Source organism: Amborella trichopoda, chromosome 3, assembly GCF_054954075.1.
Source record: "Amborella trichopoda isolate Santa Cruz 75 chromosome 3, AtrichopodaSantaCruz75HAP2 v2.0, whole genome shotgun sequence".
Taxonomy (NCBI): domain Eukaryota; kingdom Viridiplantae; phylum Streptophyta; class Magnoliopsida; order Amborellales; family Amborellaceae; genus Amborella; species Amborella trichopoda.
Genome location: NC_142338.1, coordinates 60,440,011 through 60,461,253, shown reverse-complemented (window position 1 = coordinate 60,461,253; position 21,243 = coordinate 60,440,011). Strand labels below are relative to the sequence as shown.

At 35.2% G+C, this 21,243-nt stretch overlaps 1 protein-coding gene across 6 annotated transcripts; it reads right to left on the bottom strand.

Moving 5' to 3' along the window:
* Positions 1-244: 244 nt before the first annotated feature.
* Positions 245-15,821, bottom strand: OMR1 (L-O-methylthreonine resistant 1). Of its 6 annotated transcripts, XR_002282230.2 has the most exons (11): positions 15,328-15,821; positions 14,227-14,406; positions 13,623-13,892; positions 11,894-12,100; positions 10,946-11,194; positions 10,787-10,860; positions 10,184-10,301; positions 5,099-5,233; positions 1,797-2,075; positions 1,356-1,459; positions 245-650 (listed from the first exon to the last, which is right to left on the bottom strand). XR_002282230.2 is itself a non-coding variant. In XM_006826266.4 (9 exons), exons 1-9 carry the CDS (start codon positions 15,802-15,804, stop codon positions 510-512), a joined length of 1,851 nt encoding a protein of 616 aa, XP_006826329.1. In that variant the 5' UTR covers positions 15,805-15,821; the 3' UTR covers positions 245-509. The 6 variants fall into 6 exon arrangements, 2 of the variants coding, with proteins under 2 accessions (XP_006826329.1, XP_011624135.1); XR_016052039.1 differs by having other exon boundaries at positions 1,265-2,075; XR_016052038.1 differs by having other exon boundaries at positions 1,356-2,075.
* Between the last annotated feature and the right edge of the window lie 5,422 nt (positions 15,822-21,243).

Below are 21,243 nucleotides of genomic sequence, written 5' to 3'. Positions count from 1 at the left end.
AGGCTGGAACAACCTCTTCCAATAAATATTTAAGATACTCCTTACTTCAACATGATAAGGTTGAAGTCGTATACAAATTTTTTCATATATAAATACAAGGATTATTGTCCCTACCTTGACCATCTGGAAAACACATAACCAATATTTTTGGATCATTACACAAGGACCAACTAAATCCATGTAATCCCTATAGGAGCACAAAAGAAGGTTGCGTCCATGGAGAAAAAGAAGGCTGCGCTCCATGGAGAGAGAGAGAGATTGAATTCCATTAGAACTTATTCCTGGTAGGATAATTAAAATCCATTTGAAAGAGATACACATACTTTCATTTGACAACAACAAAGCCAAGACATCACGCAAAGAAAACAAAAAACTAGGCTCGCACAAGAAACAAAAAGCATTAAAACATGACCATATAATCCTCCCTAATTTGTTCTTCTCATTAGATAAAGTACATCGTGCGTGTCCAACATGGACGGAGCTAATGGACGAAGCGTTGTGCATATTTCTCACTGCATCAAAAGACGAAGAGCCTCATTATTCATCTCGAGCATGTACTCGTACCCAAGAACATCAGCTTTATCCCTCAACTCATCCATGTCGCCCTTCGGAACTTGAATACCCACCAATACATTTGCCCCTATATCACCCTGGCAATAGACAAACAAGACATCAGTATACAAGGGACGAGATAATCTTTTTCTATTTTTAGTAACAAATTTCACTTCCAAAATAATAGGGGCAAGATAATTGAACACTGATACAGAACTCTGGTCATATAAGAAAACAAATGAAAGATCTCCTTTCCCAGATGACAGAAACATAGCCATCAACCGTTGGAATCTCATCAGGCTACCTCAATGGATGCTTCTTTTTTGTACAAGCAATATACCATGGTGTAAAGATTTACCTTTGGACATTGAATGAAACACTTAATGTAAATATAAAAACAAAACCTAGAATGCAGCAACATACCAACAGCATTCTATTTCGATAAGAGCTTGGATCACATTCAACTAATAACTGTCCTCCCATTTAATTAAATAAACAAAAAAGGTCTAGCAAATTTCAGAAGTTTCAATCCACGTTGGCTTGCATTTTGAACCATTTGAATTTTCTAAGAAAGAAAAACCAGATTATGAAAGAACAAAAACCAACTTTGGGTGGAGCAAGTCCCAAATGTCAGCCATGCTGGTTGTGATCAAACTGAGTAAATCCATAATCTACATCTCTTTCGTATTAAAGTACGTCAAAAATAGACTACCGTGAATGGCACCAAAGGTTGTAGATCTTCTCTAGTCACATCTCAAAGGAATGCCAATAAATTCTTGAATATCATGTTATTATCAAATCACCTGCTGCGACAAAATGTGCAAAGTGAGACATGTAGAGAGCACCCCGTTGACAACGCCATGGACCCAAAGTAAACATCGTATGATCTTTATTAGGCTATTTGACCCTGCCTTAACAAAATTGTATCCGGGAGTAAGCCCACAACAGAAACACATCACTTCTCAAAACGTAGAAAAAATGGGAAGTACATCTCATATAGGCATAACTGAGGTCAACTAAGATATTTGGCTAGATAGTCGCACCTAAAATGAGCAGTTTACTTCCTAACAGATCTTAGAACAAGGACACAAGTGCCCCTATCTAGCTTCTACCAAAGTGAAACCCTACTTCCATGGATGCCCACCAGTCAAGATCAGAGATGGCATCTTAAAAGGTTTTCAAAATGAGAGTTAGATAAAAGTTGGGAACTGGGCAGAAGATAGGTTATCAAAGAAACGACCCACGTTGCAGAGGTGATATCCTCAGGCAAGATTATCCGATGTCATCTCAACTTGGTCACCTCCTGCCTCATTTGAACAATGGACCACCATTGGGCCATGCTTTGTTCATGGGGGTCCCACAATCTCTCCATCAATGTCCAATAACTTCAATAGATGGGAGATGACCCAATTGACCATAGATAGATTGCCTTGGGCATCATGCATCCCATAACTTCAGTGAGCTGCAGCTTTATTGCACTAATAAGCGAGATATTCAGGTGTTCTGCGCAGCATATACAAGACCTGCATGCATGCCTTTGAATAAATATACTACTCTTACAAACAAAACAACCAAAGAGAGAAGCAAAGTAACCAAAAAAAAAAAAAAGAAAAAAGAAAAAAGGGAAGGAAAGGAAATTATACAAAGCAAACAGAATCCCAAAATTCAACACTAGGCAAACATGTCTGCAAGTTCTTTGTACCATTCAAATCAACATTGTTTGACCAACAACGTATCGAGAAGACAACAAATATCCGTTTGTGAATTATCAAAGTAACCTAGCGGTCAGGTCATATACTTGCTCACAACAAATCCTCAAAAGTAACTAGATGAGGGAACAATATTAGAGGATGTGATGCAATATATATCTAAATTAGTATCCTGCATGCCCTTAGACCAAATATTGCCTCACAGAATGAAACCTTGAACGTGCACTAGAAAAATAAAAATGAAACCTTGAATAAGTCAAAGACTGAAGTGTAGATATACAAGGCCTTGGGTGCTTGGTAATGTACAATCCCTAGGAAGCATAAAAGTGATATTTTATCAAAGACGTGTTATTTAATGGCATGAAATTGGTATTAGTCAAGCAGGAAGCCATGTTATGAAGGAAAAATGTTTCACAGACATACAAAACTGTGGCTTCAGTCATAAATGAGTGTACACATATTGACACCGCAATGGGTATATACCCTTTCAGTATGTCCATAAATGTATATGCTCTGTGTTAACATACTTCCATTCTATTTGTAAAAGATGCGAGCAGCAGGCATCACTGAGCTGAGCATGAAAGAATAAGGAAATGCAATAATACAGGATAGCCACAAATCCAAATCAAATTTCCTTTTTTCATTATTTTTAATCATTTCATCACTTGAAGATTGTAGAAAAGTGGGTGGCAATAACAAAAACATTTTCTTCCATTTCCTATTTTTGTTTTTAGGATACCTGGACAAGAACCACTAAACTGTTTTAACAGCTGATACTCTCTCTCAGTTGCAATAGAGGGCTTGAAGTTGTACGGTCCTTTCGAGTACATACATTGTTCACAGATGTCAAAGTCACATCAGCTTTGACATTGGTTTAAACTCAACATTATGATTTAACATGACTCTTGCATTGTGGCCCTTGTTCTGTGCCAAGTGTAACAATGTCAATGTTAAATACATAGTTTCCTTGTTTGAAATTTTAACAGAAAACCAGTTTACTAATAGTGCTCTACAATTCCAATACATAGAGGAAACTTGCTTGTGTCTATCAGATAGAACGAATGAAATAAAACACTGAATGTATAAACATTGACATGGGGCATAGCAGTTGGAGTCCATCATCATCTTTAAGTTCTCATAATGGAGATACCTTCCTCTTCAATCCTTGATTGGACAGATTTCAGCTTATAAGGGAGCAGATAAGTGAGGATTTCAGCTTATAAGGGAGCAGTAGGGAGCAGAAAATTTGGACCATGATGGACTCTTGCATTGCTTGGGCATGTCATGGAGCATCCCCTTTTGCGTAATTTGTGCATTTTCTAAGTGATTTCAGCAATCACTAGCGGTCAGCATACCTTTATATGAACATGTGAATTCCATCATGCTTTACTTTACACAGTTATGCCGATTCAATTTTCTGAAAATAAAGAGGCCCAGAAACATAGCATTGAAGTAGCTCCTGTCTGCAATTAAATGTAGCTGCATTTGTTTCACTTTTTTTTTTTTTTTAATCCATGCTCAGGTTACTCTTATTTCTCCACATTTATTTACGAGTTCCGAGTCTCAACTCTCTCTCTCTCTCTCTGATGCTTTTATCTTTTGATAGTGCTCATGTACAAAGCAGCTAGTATTGGGGTAATGGGTTAGTTGAGTCATGCTTAACTTGCTTTCAGCAAAAAAATTGTGGAACAGTCAGGAAAAAAAAGATTATATCATTACTATAAGGCTTTGAAGCCTTCATGACCATAAAATAAATGAACCTGCTTCAAATGAATGCATAGAGTGTCATTGGCGGCTGTCCCATTAAGTCTTGTCTTGGTCTGATGGAGCCACTCTCCCCATCAGTGTCCATCACTTCAGTGGACAGTGATGACCTAATTTGATCATGGTTTTCCTACAATCCAACATATTATACCCCCTCTCAACATTGAGGCTAATCTATTTCCCCTGGAATTTATTGACACATATTTATATTCTACATGCAATGCATGACAGATCATATGGCCCAATGCCTCAGCTACAACCATGTACCCCCACAGCACGACGGTCATGTGACATCACTCACTCATTATACATCACAAAAATTAGTGGTTCAAGTATTCTAATGGCCGCCATCCCTCATGCTTCCAGTCGCTTCATCAAATAACGTAAATGCCAGAATGCTTCATTGTTAGTCTCAAGCGAGTACTCATACCCAAGCACATCAGCACTGCACCTAAAAGCATTGAGTTCCCCTTTCCCAACTTGAAAACCAACCAATACGCTTGCACCCATTTCACCCTGTCAATAAAATTTAAAGAGAAGGAAAAAATAATGGGAACACAGCATACCATAAAAACTGTAGCCCCTTGGATACAAATCAACATACGAAGAAGACATCCTAAAATTAAGGAAAATAAAGAAAAGCACAAAACCAGTAAAATTATAAGAAAACTGAGTAAGGGGCTATCCACGAGGAGGCAGAAGAGTAATTTCACATTGTAGTTGCATATGTAATATATGAAAATCTGAAGGCCTTAGCTAGATTCATTCCTATTTATTGGGGCCAACTGCCAAATTCGTAATACGATGATACACCAGAACCTATTTATTAGGCTGTTGATTGCTTAGATCGTATTATTCACTAATTTATTTGCTTAACTGGAATAATTCATGTACCTGTTAAAATAGCAGATGATTAACCGATTAAAACAATTCAACTAATGCTATCTATCAGTACATCATTGTTCCGTGTTGGTTAGCATAAAACTACTGAACTACCTGACCAATACTTCCAACATGGCAGGAACAAGAAATTTGGTTGCTAAATATGTAATTAAAAGGTTACTCATTCCAACCTGTGCACGATAATGAAATAAGCTGATGTTCCAACGTGGACTGAAAGCATTCAAGAACTTCATCAGTGCACCCGGCCTCTCAGGGAAGGTGAATCTGCATAGTAGCTCATCTTTTACATTTGATCGCCCACCCATCTAAGAGAAGAAAGGTCAAAGGGTGTCAAAATTCAAAAGATACTGAAATATTCATAAAAGCTAAAGAACTGTAGTGATATACTGAAATACAGGAGACGGAGAGAGAAAGTAATAGCTATTCTAATGTGCATACTGAGTTAAAACATTCATTTATGGCTCCATGCAAGAGTATTCCAACAGGAATGCAGTTTGGAGCGCTTGAGCAATACTTCCTTGCTTCGGTTACTCTAATATTTGAGGACCCTGCTGGCCTGCTGCAGAATGTAGCAGAGCTCAATCCTTGACTGGGTTCCAAGATTGACGAGGACTTAGTGTACAAGCTAGAATATTTAATACTAGTGCACGGATGCACATAGAAGTCACATACATATGCATGTTACTTAAAAATAAAAAAATTGCTGAGAAAACAAAACATACTTCAGACCTGCAAATATTTTAATCTTTCCCGTCAACCAAGCAAATTCATAGAATTTGACCTAATTAACCGTTACATGCAAAAGTAGCAAGAGTTTGATCACAGGCAGTGTTGATAACCTGCCAAGGAGGCCAAGAAGGTATAGTCACCCATGCATGATGCATGGCCCAGACAGGTGTAACAATCCTAAACTTTCAAAATAAATAAATAATTCTTTATAGTGTGATGGTCCATATAAGTATTATGGTCTTTAGGGACCATCACCACTTTTGTTGACATTTTCCTTTCATATACTACGTGGGCCTTAAATGTTTCATGTATAATATTATTGTCACACCTCATGTATGAGGTGGAGCTTAATAAAATAATATAATAATGTCTAAAGAATTTAAATAAGAAAGGTGAGGACTCCCACCCTAAAATACTTTTGTATAAGCTCTCCCAACACATTGAGATTTTTCTCTCTCTAATCGAAACGCAGTGAGCTCTTTCTCTCTCTAACCAAATTTTACCGAATGTCCCACTCAAACACTCAAATATTATAGGTGACTTCATCATCTTGAAAAATAATCCTTTCTTTTCAAAAATGAAATGAAATAATTACTTCTGCTTATTATCATGAATTTTAAGCGCGATAAATTTCATGCGCAAGCGACCTCATTATTTTGAAAAATAATCTTTTTAATAAATTTGTGATATTTTATCTATGTTAGAAATTTTAAATGCTGTAAATTCTTAGAAATAAATTTATTTATTTTTCTTGTCTATTGTTAGAAAGTTTTAGATACTGTAAAATTATTAGAAATAAATGTGATATTTCTGCTTTTAGTAAAATTGGGAGATTTCTTTCTACTGTTTTTGAATATTTAGATATTGTAAATTTCATGTGCAAATGACTGCCTTATTATTTGAAAACTGATATTTTTGCAATATAGCATTGTCTGTGAAATGTTTATTTGCTAATTGACATCCCATAAATTGTGATAATTCCGTATTCTTGAATTTCTATAAGAGTTTTTCTATATATATTAGATTGGCAATTATGCTCTAATGTCTTTACGAACTGCTACCTTTCTAAATTTGAGCCCAAAATATTTGACTGGTTATTTTTGAAATGTTATTGAAAGTGACTGTTATTAATGGTTTCAGTGAAATTCATATTAATAATTTCAGTGATATGTTGAGTACATGATATTGCTGCTTTCAAATGTTTAAAGAGATTTAAAAATATTTTAAGTATGCAAGTGGACTCATCCGGTTCGCCGTTGAGGTATGCCTTTCACCCCCAAACTGATGGACAATCAGAGATGACCATCCAAACCTTGAAAGATATACTGAAGGCCTGTATCACCGACTTTACAGGAAGGTGGAATGACCATTTATCCCTAATTGAGTTTGCTTATAATAACAACTTCCAAGCCAGTATTCAAATAGCACCATATGAACCCTGTATGGAAGGAAATGCAGGTCACCTATCTGTTGGGACAAAGTTGGTGAAAGAAAGCTTTTGGGGCCACAAATTGTCCAGGTAACCACAGATAAGATAGCATTAATTCGAGAAAGGCTCAGAACAGCTCAGAGTCGGCAAAAGAGTTATGCCGATAACCGACGGAGAGATCTTGAATTTGAGGAAGATGATCGAGTTTTCCTGAAGATCTCACCAATAAAAGGCATTATGAGATTCGGCAAGAAAGAAAAGTTAAACCCACTTTACATCGGACCATTTGAAATCCTGAAAAAAATAAGAGGTGCCGCTTATAGCCTTGCCTTGCCACCCGAATTGGCAAACGTCCATAATGTCTTCCATTTATTATCACTACGAAAATATCAGCCCGACCCATCCTATATCTTGAAATATGAACTTTTACCGATCAAGAAGGATCTATCCTTCATTGAGCAGCCAATTTTGATATTGGATAAAAGGGTACAAGTGTTGCGCAACAAGAAGATTCCTTTGGTTCGTATATTATGTCAGTACCATTCAAAAGAAGAGTCAACTTGAGAACAAAAAGACGATATCAGAGAAAAATATCCCTATCTTTTTCAGTAATCAGGTACACAAATTTAGAAGACTAAATTACTTGGGAGAAAGAATGTATCAATCCTAAACTTTCAAATAAATAATTCTTTATAGTGTGATGGTCCATATAAGTATTATGGTCCTTAAGGACCATCACCACTTTTGTTGACATTTTCCTTTCATATACCACGTCCTTTAGTTGACATGGGCCTTAAATGTTCCATGTATAATATTATTGTCACACCTCATGTATGAGGTGGAGCTTAATAAAATAATATAATAATGTGTCTTAAGAACTTAAATAGGAGAGATGAGGACTCCCACCCTAGAAAACTTTTGTATAAGCTCTCCCAACACACTGAGATCTTTCTCTCTCTAATCCAAACGCAGTGAACTCTTTCTCTCTCTAGCCAAATTTTACCGAAAGTTCCACTCAAACACTCAAATATTATAGGTAAATGACTTCATTATCTTCAAAAAGAATCTGTTCTTTTTTAAAATGAAATGAAATAATTACTTTCGCTTATTATCATGAATTTTAGGCGTGATAAATTTTATACGCAAGCGACCACATTATTTTGAAAACTAATTTTTTTAATAAAATTGTGATATTTTATCTATGTTATAAATTTTAAATGATGTAAATTCTTAAAAATAAATTTATTTATTTTTTTATCTATTATAAAAAAAATTTAAATACTGTAAAATTATTAAAAATAAATGTGATATTTCTGCTTTTAGTAAAATTGTGAGATTTCTTTCTACTGTTTTTGAATATTTAGACATTGTAAATTTCATGTGCAAATGACTGTCTTATTATTTGAAAACTGATATTTTTGCTATTGATTATATCATTGTCTGTGAAATGTTTATTTACGAATTGACATCCCATAAATTGTGATAATTCTGTATTCTTAAATTCTATAAGAGTTTTTCTATACATATTAGATTGTTAATTATGTTAGAATGTCTTTACGAACTGCTACCTTTCTAAATTTGAGCCCAAAATATTTGACTGGTTATTTTTGAAATGTTATTGAAAGTGATTGTTATTAATGGTGTCAATGAAATTCATATTAGTAATTTCAGTGAAATATTGAGTACATGATATTGCTGCTTTTGAATGTTTAAAGAGCTTTAAAAATACTTTTAAGTATGCAAGTGGGCTCATTAGGTTCGCCGTTGAGGTATAAGTGGGCTCATCCGATACGCAGGTAGGGATTAAGTGGACTCATACGGTACGTCGGTGAGGTATAAGTGGACCTGCAAGGATTAAGTGGACCTATCTGAGACGTCGATAGAAATTAAATGGACCCATCAGGATGCTGATGGGGTATATAGGTGACCTACTTGGGATGCCAGTCGAGTAATTTGTGAAATCCTTTGAATTATGCATTGCCGTTAAAATGTTATATGTATTTCAATTATTTGGATTATACTTAATTATGCATTTTTTAAAATGAAACTATTAATGCATTTCCGTTAATAGATCTCCTTTTTGAAAATATTGATATCTTTCAACCATGATTATTTTTAGGATTATAATGATCACTTACTGAATAGCCAAACTCATCAAATTATGATAAACCTTTTTTTCAGGATAGCTGCGGTTTCATTTAGAGGGCTTGTCAAAATCAACTCTGGAAGATATTGTAGTTGTGTTTAAACTTTCTTTTGTTACTTTGTAAGAATTCGCCATTGTAAATTTATCTTAAAAAAAGATGTATATATATTTTGACTGTCACATCTCAAGAATATCAGTATTGTAAATTCTTGGGGAATGACAACAGGTGCCTTGCACGCACACGTGCCCACACATACATATATTGAATTGAGGCGAGATCCTCAACTGAGGTGTAATGCACCTACCTAGGGACAAGCTGCATAGGAGGGCCACATCGGCTAAGGCGCAATCTGCCATCTAAGGGAATGCAGCCTAGAAGGGCCACATAGGCCGGGCTCTTAGGCAACCACCCCGCCTCATATGGGAGCGTAGGCGTGATGCTGATGATATGGGGTGTTACCAGGAAATAGACATGTGCATGATATCTAATATCAGACACACTAATGGCACTAAGTTATCCTATACCATAGTATTATATTATACTTGTTAGATTCAAAAAAAAAAAAAATTGTTATATACTTGTTTATTTATGAGCACATCTTGTGATCTTCTGCTATTTCTATAACGTTCTGCAAAGTAAATGGGTGACTTCCCATTCTCAAGGGATAAGAATAATATGTGACATCATAAGATATACAGGTGAACTTGTATATCGGAGGCATTCTTAATATTTATAATACATTTTTTTACTTGAGTTACCCGTTTACCTCTCATAAACAGGGGGCATTTTGTACTGGTCCTTTTTTCCATGAGAAAATATGAATACATAAAAATAGTATAGCCAGAATAGGGCATACAAGATGTACACAGATAGAGAAACGGCATGTGCCAAACTATCACTTTATGTGAAAAAATAAAAATAAGACAATTCAGAGAAGGCAAGAAAATTACAAGATGCCGTAGATGATCCTTTGCCAAGTCATTGTTTGTAAGATCTATAGTCCTTAAGTTAGAAGATCCCAAGCGTTCCACCATTGCTTTGAGTTGACTAGATGTATGGACACCAACACTGTGCACAAGAGAAAAACAGATTTGTGTAAGCCTGTGTAAGAGGGAGAGAGAGAGAGAGAGCATGATGAACCGATAGTCGAATACAAGTAAAACATTTGTTGAGAAGGCATACAAGTTTAATAAAACCAAGAGATGAATGAGCTATAATATGATTCGGTCAATAGTCACAAGCCTCTGAATGATGAGTCTATATACCACTTTCTCTACAAGAGAAGAAAAAGAAAGCGGAAGAAAGAAGAAAGAAGAAAAGAGGTGCACGGGAAAGAAACAGAGGAAAAATGTCTATAAATAGGATGAAATCCTCGAATGTACTCAATTAGAGTAAAAAACAGACATTTACTTGATACCCTGAAAAACGTCTTAAGGTATCATGATGAAAAATTTCTGAAACTAACTTTTCAAACGATATGCTGCAGTAAGTGATAGGGGAATAAAAAGAAACATTAATGGTAGACTACCAGCAAAGAATAAAACGGAACCCACCTACACAAAACTAAAGCTTCTTCTTTAGTACCATCGTATCTGTATTTGAACTCCGTAATGTTAATTGGACCAACCTGCAAAAGCAAATACATTATTAAGAAGAATAAAGTTTACCAAAATTTGGGAGACTGAAGCAACACAATTTCGTTAAAGCTTGACCATCTCAGCAAACGTTTTGAAGCTCCCGGGCTTCTCCGGCATAAAAGTTGCTAAAACAGCCTCTCGTTTACGACCAACATCAGCAAGTTCAGTTACAAGTCTCAGCCGATCAAAATTCATGTTTGCCCCACTGGTTATTGCCACCACTGTTTCACCCTTCAAACCATAGTACTTGCAATATGCCTCCGCTCCAGCAAGCGAAAGAGCACCTGATGGTTCTAATATGCTCCTCTTCTCTTCAAACATGTCCTGTCATGCAAATGCAAGGATTTCTTACACAGGTACAATTAACAAAACAAGCTAATTATGTGTGGAAGCGTAATTCACATATGGTGGAGGTCCTAAATCACTGCAATATGCTTTCCAAAGCACAGAGCAGCCCCTCCAAACAGGCCCCGGCCTCTCCTAACAGGCCGCACTCTGCCGTCCTCCCTCACTCTGTCATACTCCTATTATCCTATACACATGTATGACACGTGTAAAGAACAAGAGTGGTTGAAATTGTCATTTCGAGATTTGTTTTGACCATATTTGTGCCTAAATTTGTTGGGGATGGGAGGACAGAAGTTTTGTTTTGACCATAGTTGTGTTTAAATTTGTTGGGGGGATGGGAGGACAGATTATCGATGATCCTGAATTGTTTTTGTAATATCTAGCACAGAAGATGCTCCCATGAGGCCAAGTAAAGATTAACTTGACAACTTAATATGAAGATCATCTCATAGAAGAGGTATAAAATTCATTGAGATTGGAGCCCACTAACTGAACAGCTCCTGATGTATTGAAGCAACGCCACAAGCCAGGATAACCTCTTCGTCGAATATTTCATTTTTAAAAAATGAGAAACCAAACTAAACTAGACTTACTTAAACTAAGGGCCTCAAATTATGTGTAAACTACTGAGTTATCAAACATCAGACACAAGCAACTCATTAGATATAAACTCACCTTTATCGATGCACAAATGGCATCACGGCCGACAAGAACCACCCCATCCACCAAATCCCTGCACACACGGAAAGTCTCTTCTCCTATTAATTTTACAGCTACACCATCTGCAAAGCCACCTACATGATCCAACAAGACTCTCTGCCCATGATATAATGACATTGCCAGAGTGTTTGCATCCACAGGCTCCACTCCAATTATCTTCACCTGAAAAAGAAACAAACAAATCAACTTCACACATTACAATGTCATAGCATGTTCATACTTTCAAAACACACACTTTTTTGCAAGGGAAGATTTTGGTGACCAGTAAGTTCCCTACAGATTGTTTTTTATGTTTTACGTGCTAATAAGAGAATATTAGATGAACAAAACAAAAAACTCATAATAATATGTTAGCCAATACACAAATAGTCCAAAACTATAAATAAGATCTGTTCAAAAGTCGAAACTACTCAAGGTTGGATGGTCACAATGTTCAATAAGTTGGAGGTGGCCGCCTAGGTGGGGGGGGGGGGGGGGGGGTGTCCTAGACCCAAAAACAGCTGGTGATTTTTTAAAAAAATTTGGATCCCCCACACCTCCCTTCATTTTATTATATATAAAATTATCTGTTTAATTATTTACAACTTAAACATTTACAACTTTTAGACTATAAATAAAATAATTATGACTCGAAATCAACATTAAAAGATAAAATGAACTCGAGATGTCAATTAAATCTCCCAAATCACAAGTCACCCACAAGTCACAAAAGTTTGAAAAGTCATTAGCAAAAAGTCGTATGAACTTATATCCGACCAACAAAGGCCACAAACTACATCGAAGAAACACATTACACATACAATTATTTAATAAGCAATCAAGAATTGAGCAATTATTAAACTGACTAATAAAATAATAATCCAAATAGACAATAGCATATCAAATATATATCACAAAGTACCAAAGAAAAATACAAATAGCAAAAAATAACATCATTAGACATTAAGGAGAAAAAATACAAAACCTAATGAAAACTATTGAAATATACCAACCTTCTTGAAGTGGGCTCAATTTCGGGCCAAACCGAAATGTTTGGGATCCCAAGTCTCCCCTTTTATAACCCCTATAAGCCTCAAAAAGATTAGGGTTGAATATCCTTTAATATAGTGACCATTAGAGGATTTCGAAAACAAAATTGATCTCTCAAAAAATCTTCAAATCTAGTTTTTTTCAAGTTGTTTCTCACTCTAAAGTTCACTAAAATTGTTTTTGGGGGTAAGAATGGCCGCCCAAACCCTTATCCCCTCTTAAAAGGGGTAAAAGGGCCTTTTTTTCCCCTCCCAAAATTTTTTTTGGCCAAACTCCTGCATGCTGCCTAGGCGGGCGCCTTTTCAACTGCCTAATTGTCCACCCGACCGCCTAGGCGGCTGCCTAGTTCTGGTGCCCAATAGTGACCGCCTTAAGAACGAGAAAGCCGCCTAGGCAGTCAGGCGAACGACTTTTTGATCATTGGACCGTCATATTCCAATTATCAGCATATTCATGAGCCAATATGCTACTTAAGGAGTACAGATTATCATTTGCCAAAATCTTGTGTCATTTTTTTTATTCAAAAAGAATATTAACTCTTGTATGTGATGATAGCCAATCCCCAGTAAATGCAAGGCTAGCCTCATCTATCTACTGATGAAAAGAAAAGAAAAGAAAAGGCCTGATTTCATTGCATAGGTTTGAATCAACCAACCTCTGGGCGAACCCGCTTAACATAAGCAGCGATTCCTGCTATCAGACCACCCCCACCAACTGGTACAAAAATTGCATGCAATGGACCCTTCAGTTGGCGTATTATTTCCATGCCAACTGTTCCTTGCCCCACAATAACATCTGGATGGTCAAATGCTGGTATAAACACCATCCCTTCCTGCTTACTCTTCTGCTTTGCATATGTTTGTGCATCATCATAGGAATCACCATGAAGAACAACTGTTGCACCCAACCTCTCAACAGATTTCCACTGAGAAGCAAGAAAAATGTCAGCAAATAAAAAACTTTCTACCTCAAAAGCAAAAAAAAAACAGCAAATGAATTAACAAATCTAACTCTCTTTCTCTTTCTCTCACAAAAAAATAAAAAAGTAACTGAACATACACAGCTCTCCATCAAAAAATAAATATGAGCATCCAGATCTCTCTCTCTCTCTCTCTCTCTCTCTCTCTCTCTCTCTCTCCCTCTGGGCACACATATACTCATAAGGGAAGACAAGAAAAAGGCGTGTAAGACAACTTGAATAAGCATATTTTGGCATGAAAATTCAAAGAAAGCAATGAAGTAGCCAGAAGAAAAAAAACCTTAATTTCAGGTGTTGTAACAGGCATAACAATCACTGCAGTGCACTTGAGTTTCTGAGCAGACAATGCAACTCCTTGGGCATGGTTTCCTGCCGATGAACAGATAATTCCTTTTTCCAATTGCTCCCTCGTCAGTTTCGACATCATATTGTATGCTCCCCTCAATTTGAATGAGAAAACCTTTATAAAACAAATTCTTGATAAGCATATCATCGCCATAACAGTTAACAATTTTTTTTAAAAAAAAAGAGAAGTATAACAATCTAAAAAAACAAAAAAAAGAGAAAAGCATATCATCGCCACCAATCCATTTATTTGGGTAAATTCTTCCCTTTTTGCATCAAAACCATGTATAAAACCAATCTCAATTGTGCCTCATTTAACAGAAAACCAGCAGTCACTGCTATTCTACGATTCTCACGAGTGAAAGAGAGAGAGGGCATCAAAATTGAGCAATAGCCCAACTTAAACCAGTAAAAGTATATAAATAAATAAAAAGAGTAAATAATATGACAAAATAGCCCAATTCATATAATCTTTGCTTAGTAAGCCAGAAGTAAAACAAAAATAAATAAATAAATAAATAAATAAAATGTCACATTCTGATGACTCCTACATGAACAAGAGAAATCGATTCCCAACGAAATCCATAAAAATAAGAACTGCTAAAGTTCTATTAATCCCGCTGAAAGGAGGAGGAAATAAAAATGAAATTCCAAGGAACCTGAGGTCAATAATACGGGCCTCATTTTCAAACAACCAGATCAATGAACTCTCAGGAAAGCAGCTCCATGGAGAAAGCAAGGTAGCTTAGTAGTTAAACAAATGACTCAAATTATTAAAAAGAAAAAAGAGCAAAACACTATTAAGAACAATTCAATGATGGTAACATACGAATCAATGAGTTAAACCACTAAAAGCGATGCTAAACCAAAGAGTAACTGGAGAGAGAGAGAGAGAGAGAGAGAGAGAGAGGGAGACCCGTTTTGGCACAAATACGCCCCCCATAAAAAGTAACAGGAAAAGAACATGGAAAGCACAAGAGATATACAGAGAGAGAGTGAGAGGGAGAACAAAGCAAACGAAATCAGAAGCACTTACAGGTTGGAGATCCTCCCTCTTCAACCAAATTTTAACCCCCGCCCTCTCTGAAAGCTTCGTGGCATACTGCAATGGCGTCTCAATTGCCACATCATAAACCCTAGAAGACAATATATTGGTCAAGTAAGTCATGGCATTGGGCATATCCTCCCCTTCCTTTGAGCGAGTCTTCTCAGTAATGGCGCCCATATACCCGCTCTCGTACTGCAAAGACTCACAAGAAGCCCTCTTAATTGGAGAGAGAGAGGTTTCTTTGTCGTTTTCATGGGTAATGGTTAACTGGTTCGGGGTTAAGGTGGCAGGAACGCCATGAACAAGGGCACAAGTCACCAGTGTCTTGGTTTTAATGGGGTTGAGAGATAGAGGAGAAGAGCTAAGGGTTGGTTTGGCGTGGAGAGAGAAACAATAAGGATTAGGGTTCAGCTTCAGAGGAGTTTGGAGTTGCAGGGTCGAAGGAGCAAAGGCCATGGTCTTCATTTTTTCGCGGGGGTAATGGGACCAAGAGCAGACGTAAGGTGGCCTTTTATTGCGTGGTGTTCGTAGAGAGAGAGAGTTCCGCGAAGGCACGTGGGATCGTTTCCGCCGACACGGGAAGTCTCCCTTTGCGCCACCTCCGCCACCTCGCTATGAGCTCTTCCCCACTGTCTCCTGTCATCTCTCTCTAGAATTATCTCTGTTTTCTCTCTGTAAATTATCCTCTCGCCACCTTTTCCCGATTTTAAACGAGGCAAAAGTTCGTGTAAGGTGTCAACCTTATACTGTACAAATAAAGTACACCTAAAAATCCAACTAAAGAAGGTCATTTTTATGGTGAAGAACACCCTCAAATCGATCATCTCGACTTCAAGATTCATATACATAAAAAAAAATAGATTTTTAATCATAAAAATAGTTTGTCTTCTAATATATTACTAGACCGTCAATTTTCAAAAATTTTAAATGCGTATAGATTGCTTGATCGTCACTATTTTTGGATTTTTAAAATTTTGTATTGGAGAGGAGTAAGGATAGTTTGTCATATCATCACAAGGCTTTGCAGCATCAAAATTACATTTTTTAAATAGATTTGAGACGCACCTTATTCCAATAATATAAAGTTGATACCTTATATAAACCCCACCCTTTAACCACGGTTGCATATTCTTAGATTTTGATTTGTTCTTTGTGATGGGCTCTATATTATTTCATTTACTTTGATTACTTTTCCTTTTTGAATCTATCGCTCCAGGTAGCCTTAACGAATTTGCGTGTATATTGTGTTCTGGCGGGAGCAGTACTGTGTATATACTCCCTTAGTTAAAAGACCTACTTAGGATAAATTTTCCGGTCTTAAATTTTGGAAACCACCTAAAACTACTAGATGAATATTTTTAAAAGAATAAATTTGATTTTAAGTTTTGAGATTGTATATTATGATACTATTTATCTTATTTACATTGATGTCACAATTACTATTAGTTATAGATATTAAATTGAATGGCTAGGGATATGTCACAAAGTTTGAGAATTATTTTAAACTTTGGGTCTAGCCAATGACACACTTACAACCACTCAGATTTGAAATCTGACAAACAAAAATAATTGTGACTTCCTTGTATTAAAAATAAATGGATGGTCAATCTCAAAATGATAGTGACTTCCTTATATTAAAAATAAATTGTCAAAATGGATGGTCAATCTAAATAGACTATTTATTTCTAGTATATAGAGCGTTTAATTAAGATTTTTTTTTTTGATGAAGTTCTTGTAAGGCTTATGCTTTATAAAAACAAAATAAAGCCTCGCCTCAAATTCTTGTCCAAAAAGTCATTTCAGCAACATAAATCTCCATGATGGCTCTAAAATCAATATCCCACAACAACAATAAAATTCGAAACTCAAGTAGAGATCTTGCGGATCTATGAACACTTACTTTTAAAGTGAAATAGAGTATTATAATATACATTATTTTTAAAGCTTAAAATCTTAATTTTTTTTCACAACCATAATTTTCAAGTCGAGATGATGAGTGTAAAAGTTTTCTAATACTTGAATTGCAATTTTCAATGAGTTATAAGATAAGGCTTTACTTATTTTGAAGGGTTACAATCCTGGCACACCATTTTCCATTATTTTTATTGAGGTTAGTACATGTGTTAAAGACCTTTCAACCCCAAATTTTAAGAACCTAAAAATATTCCATTCTGTTCTACCGAGGGAGTAAATGGATAATCTACTCCTGCAGGAGTATAAAATATTTGTGCGACACTCTTTACTACCCAATGGTTTTGGCCTTTTCTACATGCATGTGTACCAACAAGAGCAAGCTATCCACTAACTCCCTCTGACGGAAGCCCTAATTAGGAAGGACTATTTCGGATAGGGTTTGTTAAAGCGCGCTCTTTATATTATAGAAGTAAGGAGCACATTTCAAATTTGATTGGAGATGTAGTTTTGGTGTCAAAACTTTTACAATAGCTTGAAAATATATTTTTATTATTATTTATAAAATTTAAAAATTTAAAAACAGTATAAATCAAGTATATCTATAAACACTTGAAAATCTCGAAAAATATATGGTCCAAATAATATGCTACAAGATGTATATATATGAAAAAAAAAAAAGAATTTCAATTCTTGAAAATAATACATCTTGAGGTCAAGACGATCGAATTCGAGTAGTTTCCAATGTTGGAACATTCTCTTCTAGAGGATTTTTGAAGTGCACGTTACATTAATACAGTAAGAAATGGAGTTTGTACACTTTAAACAATCAAAGTAAGGCGCGCCTCCAAACCATATATGAAAATGTAATTTTGGTACGAAAAATCTTTACAATGGCCTAAAAGTTTATTTCCACCTTTATTTATAAAATCAAAACTCCAAGGATGGTGCAAATCAGATGATTTGCAGACACTTTAAAATCTAAAAATATATAGGTTACAAGATGCACTGGTTTTAGGACTTTAAATCCTTTTTTTTATATATTTAGTCATTTCAAGGTCGAGATGATCAATTGAAGGATTTTCTAGCATCGAAGAATTATTTTTCAATTTTGAGGTGCAGCTTACTTTTATAGTATAAGGTTGATGCTCTATATGAATTTTTTCCTAATTTATTTTAAATTATTTGATACACTTAAGAGTTTTGTAGGGATTATTTTTCAAAAAATTGATTTTTTTTTAGAAATTTACGCTCATGTTCCTCTAAAGTTTTGTTTGAAAATTATAATATTTTCCATAAGTTGTTTTGTTTTTTACATGCATGCTTTTAAAAGCTATTTTTCCCAAAATGGCAAGGTCGGGGATGGTAAGACAATTCTTAACTTCGAATATTAAATGTTCATGGTATCGACTCGAAGTCTTGGCCTGAAAACCTCTGAGTCCAAAGCAGGACCACATATGACTTTGGAACTTCAAAATCAGAAGTCACTTGATTTAAAATTAAGAAAGTATTGATTTCGAACGATCCAGGTCCAAAATCAATACATGGTGCAATAAGTTTGGATCTTGAAGATCGAACCTTGTATCAACAAAACTTGCATGCAGACCATAAAAGTGTGTGAAGTCACAGTAAAAAACAATTGACTTTAGTGCTTCCATCTCAAGTCACCATTATTTCGTACCCTAAATATATGAAGTAAGAGCGTTTTATGAAAAAATAAAAATAAAAAAACAATGAAGAAGAGTATGATGCAAAAGAGTGAAGAGTGAAAATTTTCATCTTTAACATTAGTTGCTAAATTGAAGAAGTTAAAGCCTCCAAAATAAGGGTTTTGAATATACTCTTAGATTTTGTTTTACCTAATGGAGTAAATGGGTTGTATGCTCTCGTGAGAGCACCAATTTTTTGGCCTTTCCAACTCGCTCTAGGAATAATTCCTCTCGTTTCACACTCTAATTTTTAGTTATTGAGAAGAGGGTCACGGAGGCAATGGTAGCATACCACCCCATACCTCAGTTGCAGTTGCAGTTGCAAGTTGCACATTGGGGCTTCCTTCCCACTATTCCCACTAATACCTTCAAAACCTACTTACCATTTCAAAAAGGGAAATGTTTATATGGAGCTGAGGTTCTAAATAATCAAATTAGAACCCACTTTAAGAGGTTGTTTTTATGCTCAATATCCTCAAATTGATCATCTCGACATCAAGATACATAAACATGTGAAAAAAATAGATTTCAAGTTTTGGAAATAATGTTTCCTGAAAAGCATTTTTTACTGTCATTTTTCAAGATTTTAAATTATTTATATAAATCCACTTAATCTACACTATTTTTAATTTTTATATTTTATAATTAAAAATAAAAATATATTTTAATGCTATCACAAAGATTCCCAGCATTGAAACTAAATTTCTCGGCCCTATTTTAACGTGCGCTCTACTTAGATTGTTTAGAGCCTCTTCTCGAGGCAAACCGTGCGCCCTTTCAAAAAAACGGGCAGGGCTGTACGTCCCATTGAATTATTGTACTCTTTGTCTACGGACCTTTAATTATTGTACGCTCATTTCCAACCCTTTAATTATTGTACTCTCTCTCTCGCGCACTATAGGGTCATCTGCCCGTTTGGTACCCCTCTTTTTCTTTCATTTTTATTCTCTCTTTCTCTCTCTCATATTCTTGTAATCTCTCTCTCTCTCTCACTCAACTATAGCGTTATCTCCTCTTCTTCCCCGATTATTACCCTAAAAGAGTTCCCATTAATGAGTCTTTTTTAAAAAATACAAAATTAAGCTTAGCTAATTAATATTATCCTAAAATTTCTAAACTTTATTTTTATAACATGTAAATAAAATAATTTTTTTGACACGTGTCTCTCTTATTTGAACCTAGGAAATAATAATGGATTTTACGTCTCTCTTATTATTTGCATGAGGGTCATTATATAACATATTTCATTATATAACCAAAATAAATCTGTGCAAAGCACGTATTTCTAGTCTTTATTCATATGTTTGTTTACTAAGGAACCAGCATTTTTTTAGCCTTTTCCACCCATATGTTATTAAAATAGATTAATAAAAATATTGTTACAAACACAGAGAGGGCCCAGTATAGAGAAAGGGGGTTAGGGAGAGAAAAAGAGGTTGTATGAGAAACTTTAGGATAGATGATAAAAACATGAAACAAAAACATATAGAATATATTTTAGGAGAAGTAAGAGAGAAAAAAATGAGAAATAAATACTGAGAGATCTTAAGATAGATGAGAAAAATATGAAGCAAAAAATATATACAATAGATTTAGGACAAGTAAGAGAGAAGAAGATGAGAAAGAAATAGAGTAACACGATGGAGAGAGATGATTTGGAGAGAATATCCATATACATAAAAACGGGCCAAATAAACCATCAGTTAATTTTCAGAAGAGACCAAAAAAAACCAAAATCTACAAATTACATATATAACCAAGCAATATAGTAATATATTCTAACAAAGAAGAACCAAAATCTACAAATTATACTGATATAACCAAGCACTATGGTAATACATTCAAACAGAAGAGAAGAACGATAAAGGCGTAACTTTTATTACTTCAGTACTCCACTTTCACTTTTTGTGTTAAAAAATATAGTCATATTAAGCTTTCTTGTTAGGCTTTCATTCAAAGAGTGTATGAGGCTTTCAAGAGTGTACGAGGAAGAGTGAATATGATTTGTATGATAAAGAAAGAGAACGATAGTGATGAGAGAATGAAGAATATGAGTAAAGTGAATGAAGAAAGAGAGTAAGGTGAATGAATGAGAGAAAACGATACTTATAACAATCATTTGGTTGTGGTAGTTATACATTTGAATTTTGATGGAAGTAATGCGTGAGATGAAGGTAATTATAGCATGTTTGAGTTTTGATAGGAGAGTTTTAAGGCACCTCTTAGAAGAGATGCTTGAGATGAGAATAGTTATAAGCAGTTTGAATTTGATGAGAAAGTTTTA

Excerpts from the sequence above, each read along its gene's own strand:
- OMR1 (XM_011625833.3), bottom strand. The coding sequence starts at position 15,804 with ATGAAGACCATGGCCTTTGCTCCTTCGACCCTGCAACTCCAAACTCCT. Across the intron at positions 11,195-11,893 it reads CCATTTGTGCATCGATAAAG|GACATGTTTGAAGAGAAGAG; the intron begins GTGAGTTTATAT and ends TTTGCATGACAG. Across the intron at positions 4,542-5,098 it reads TATTTCATTATCGTGCACAG|GGTGAAATGGGTGCAAGCGT; the intron begins GTTGGAATGAGT and ends TTTTATTGACAG.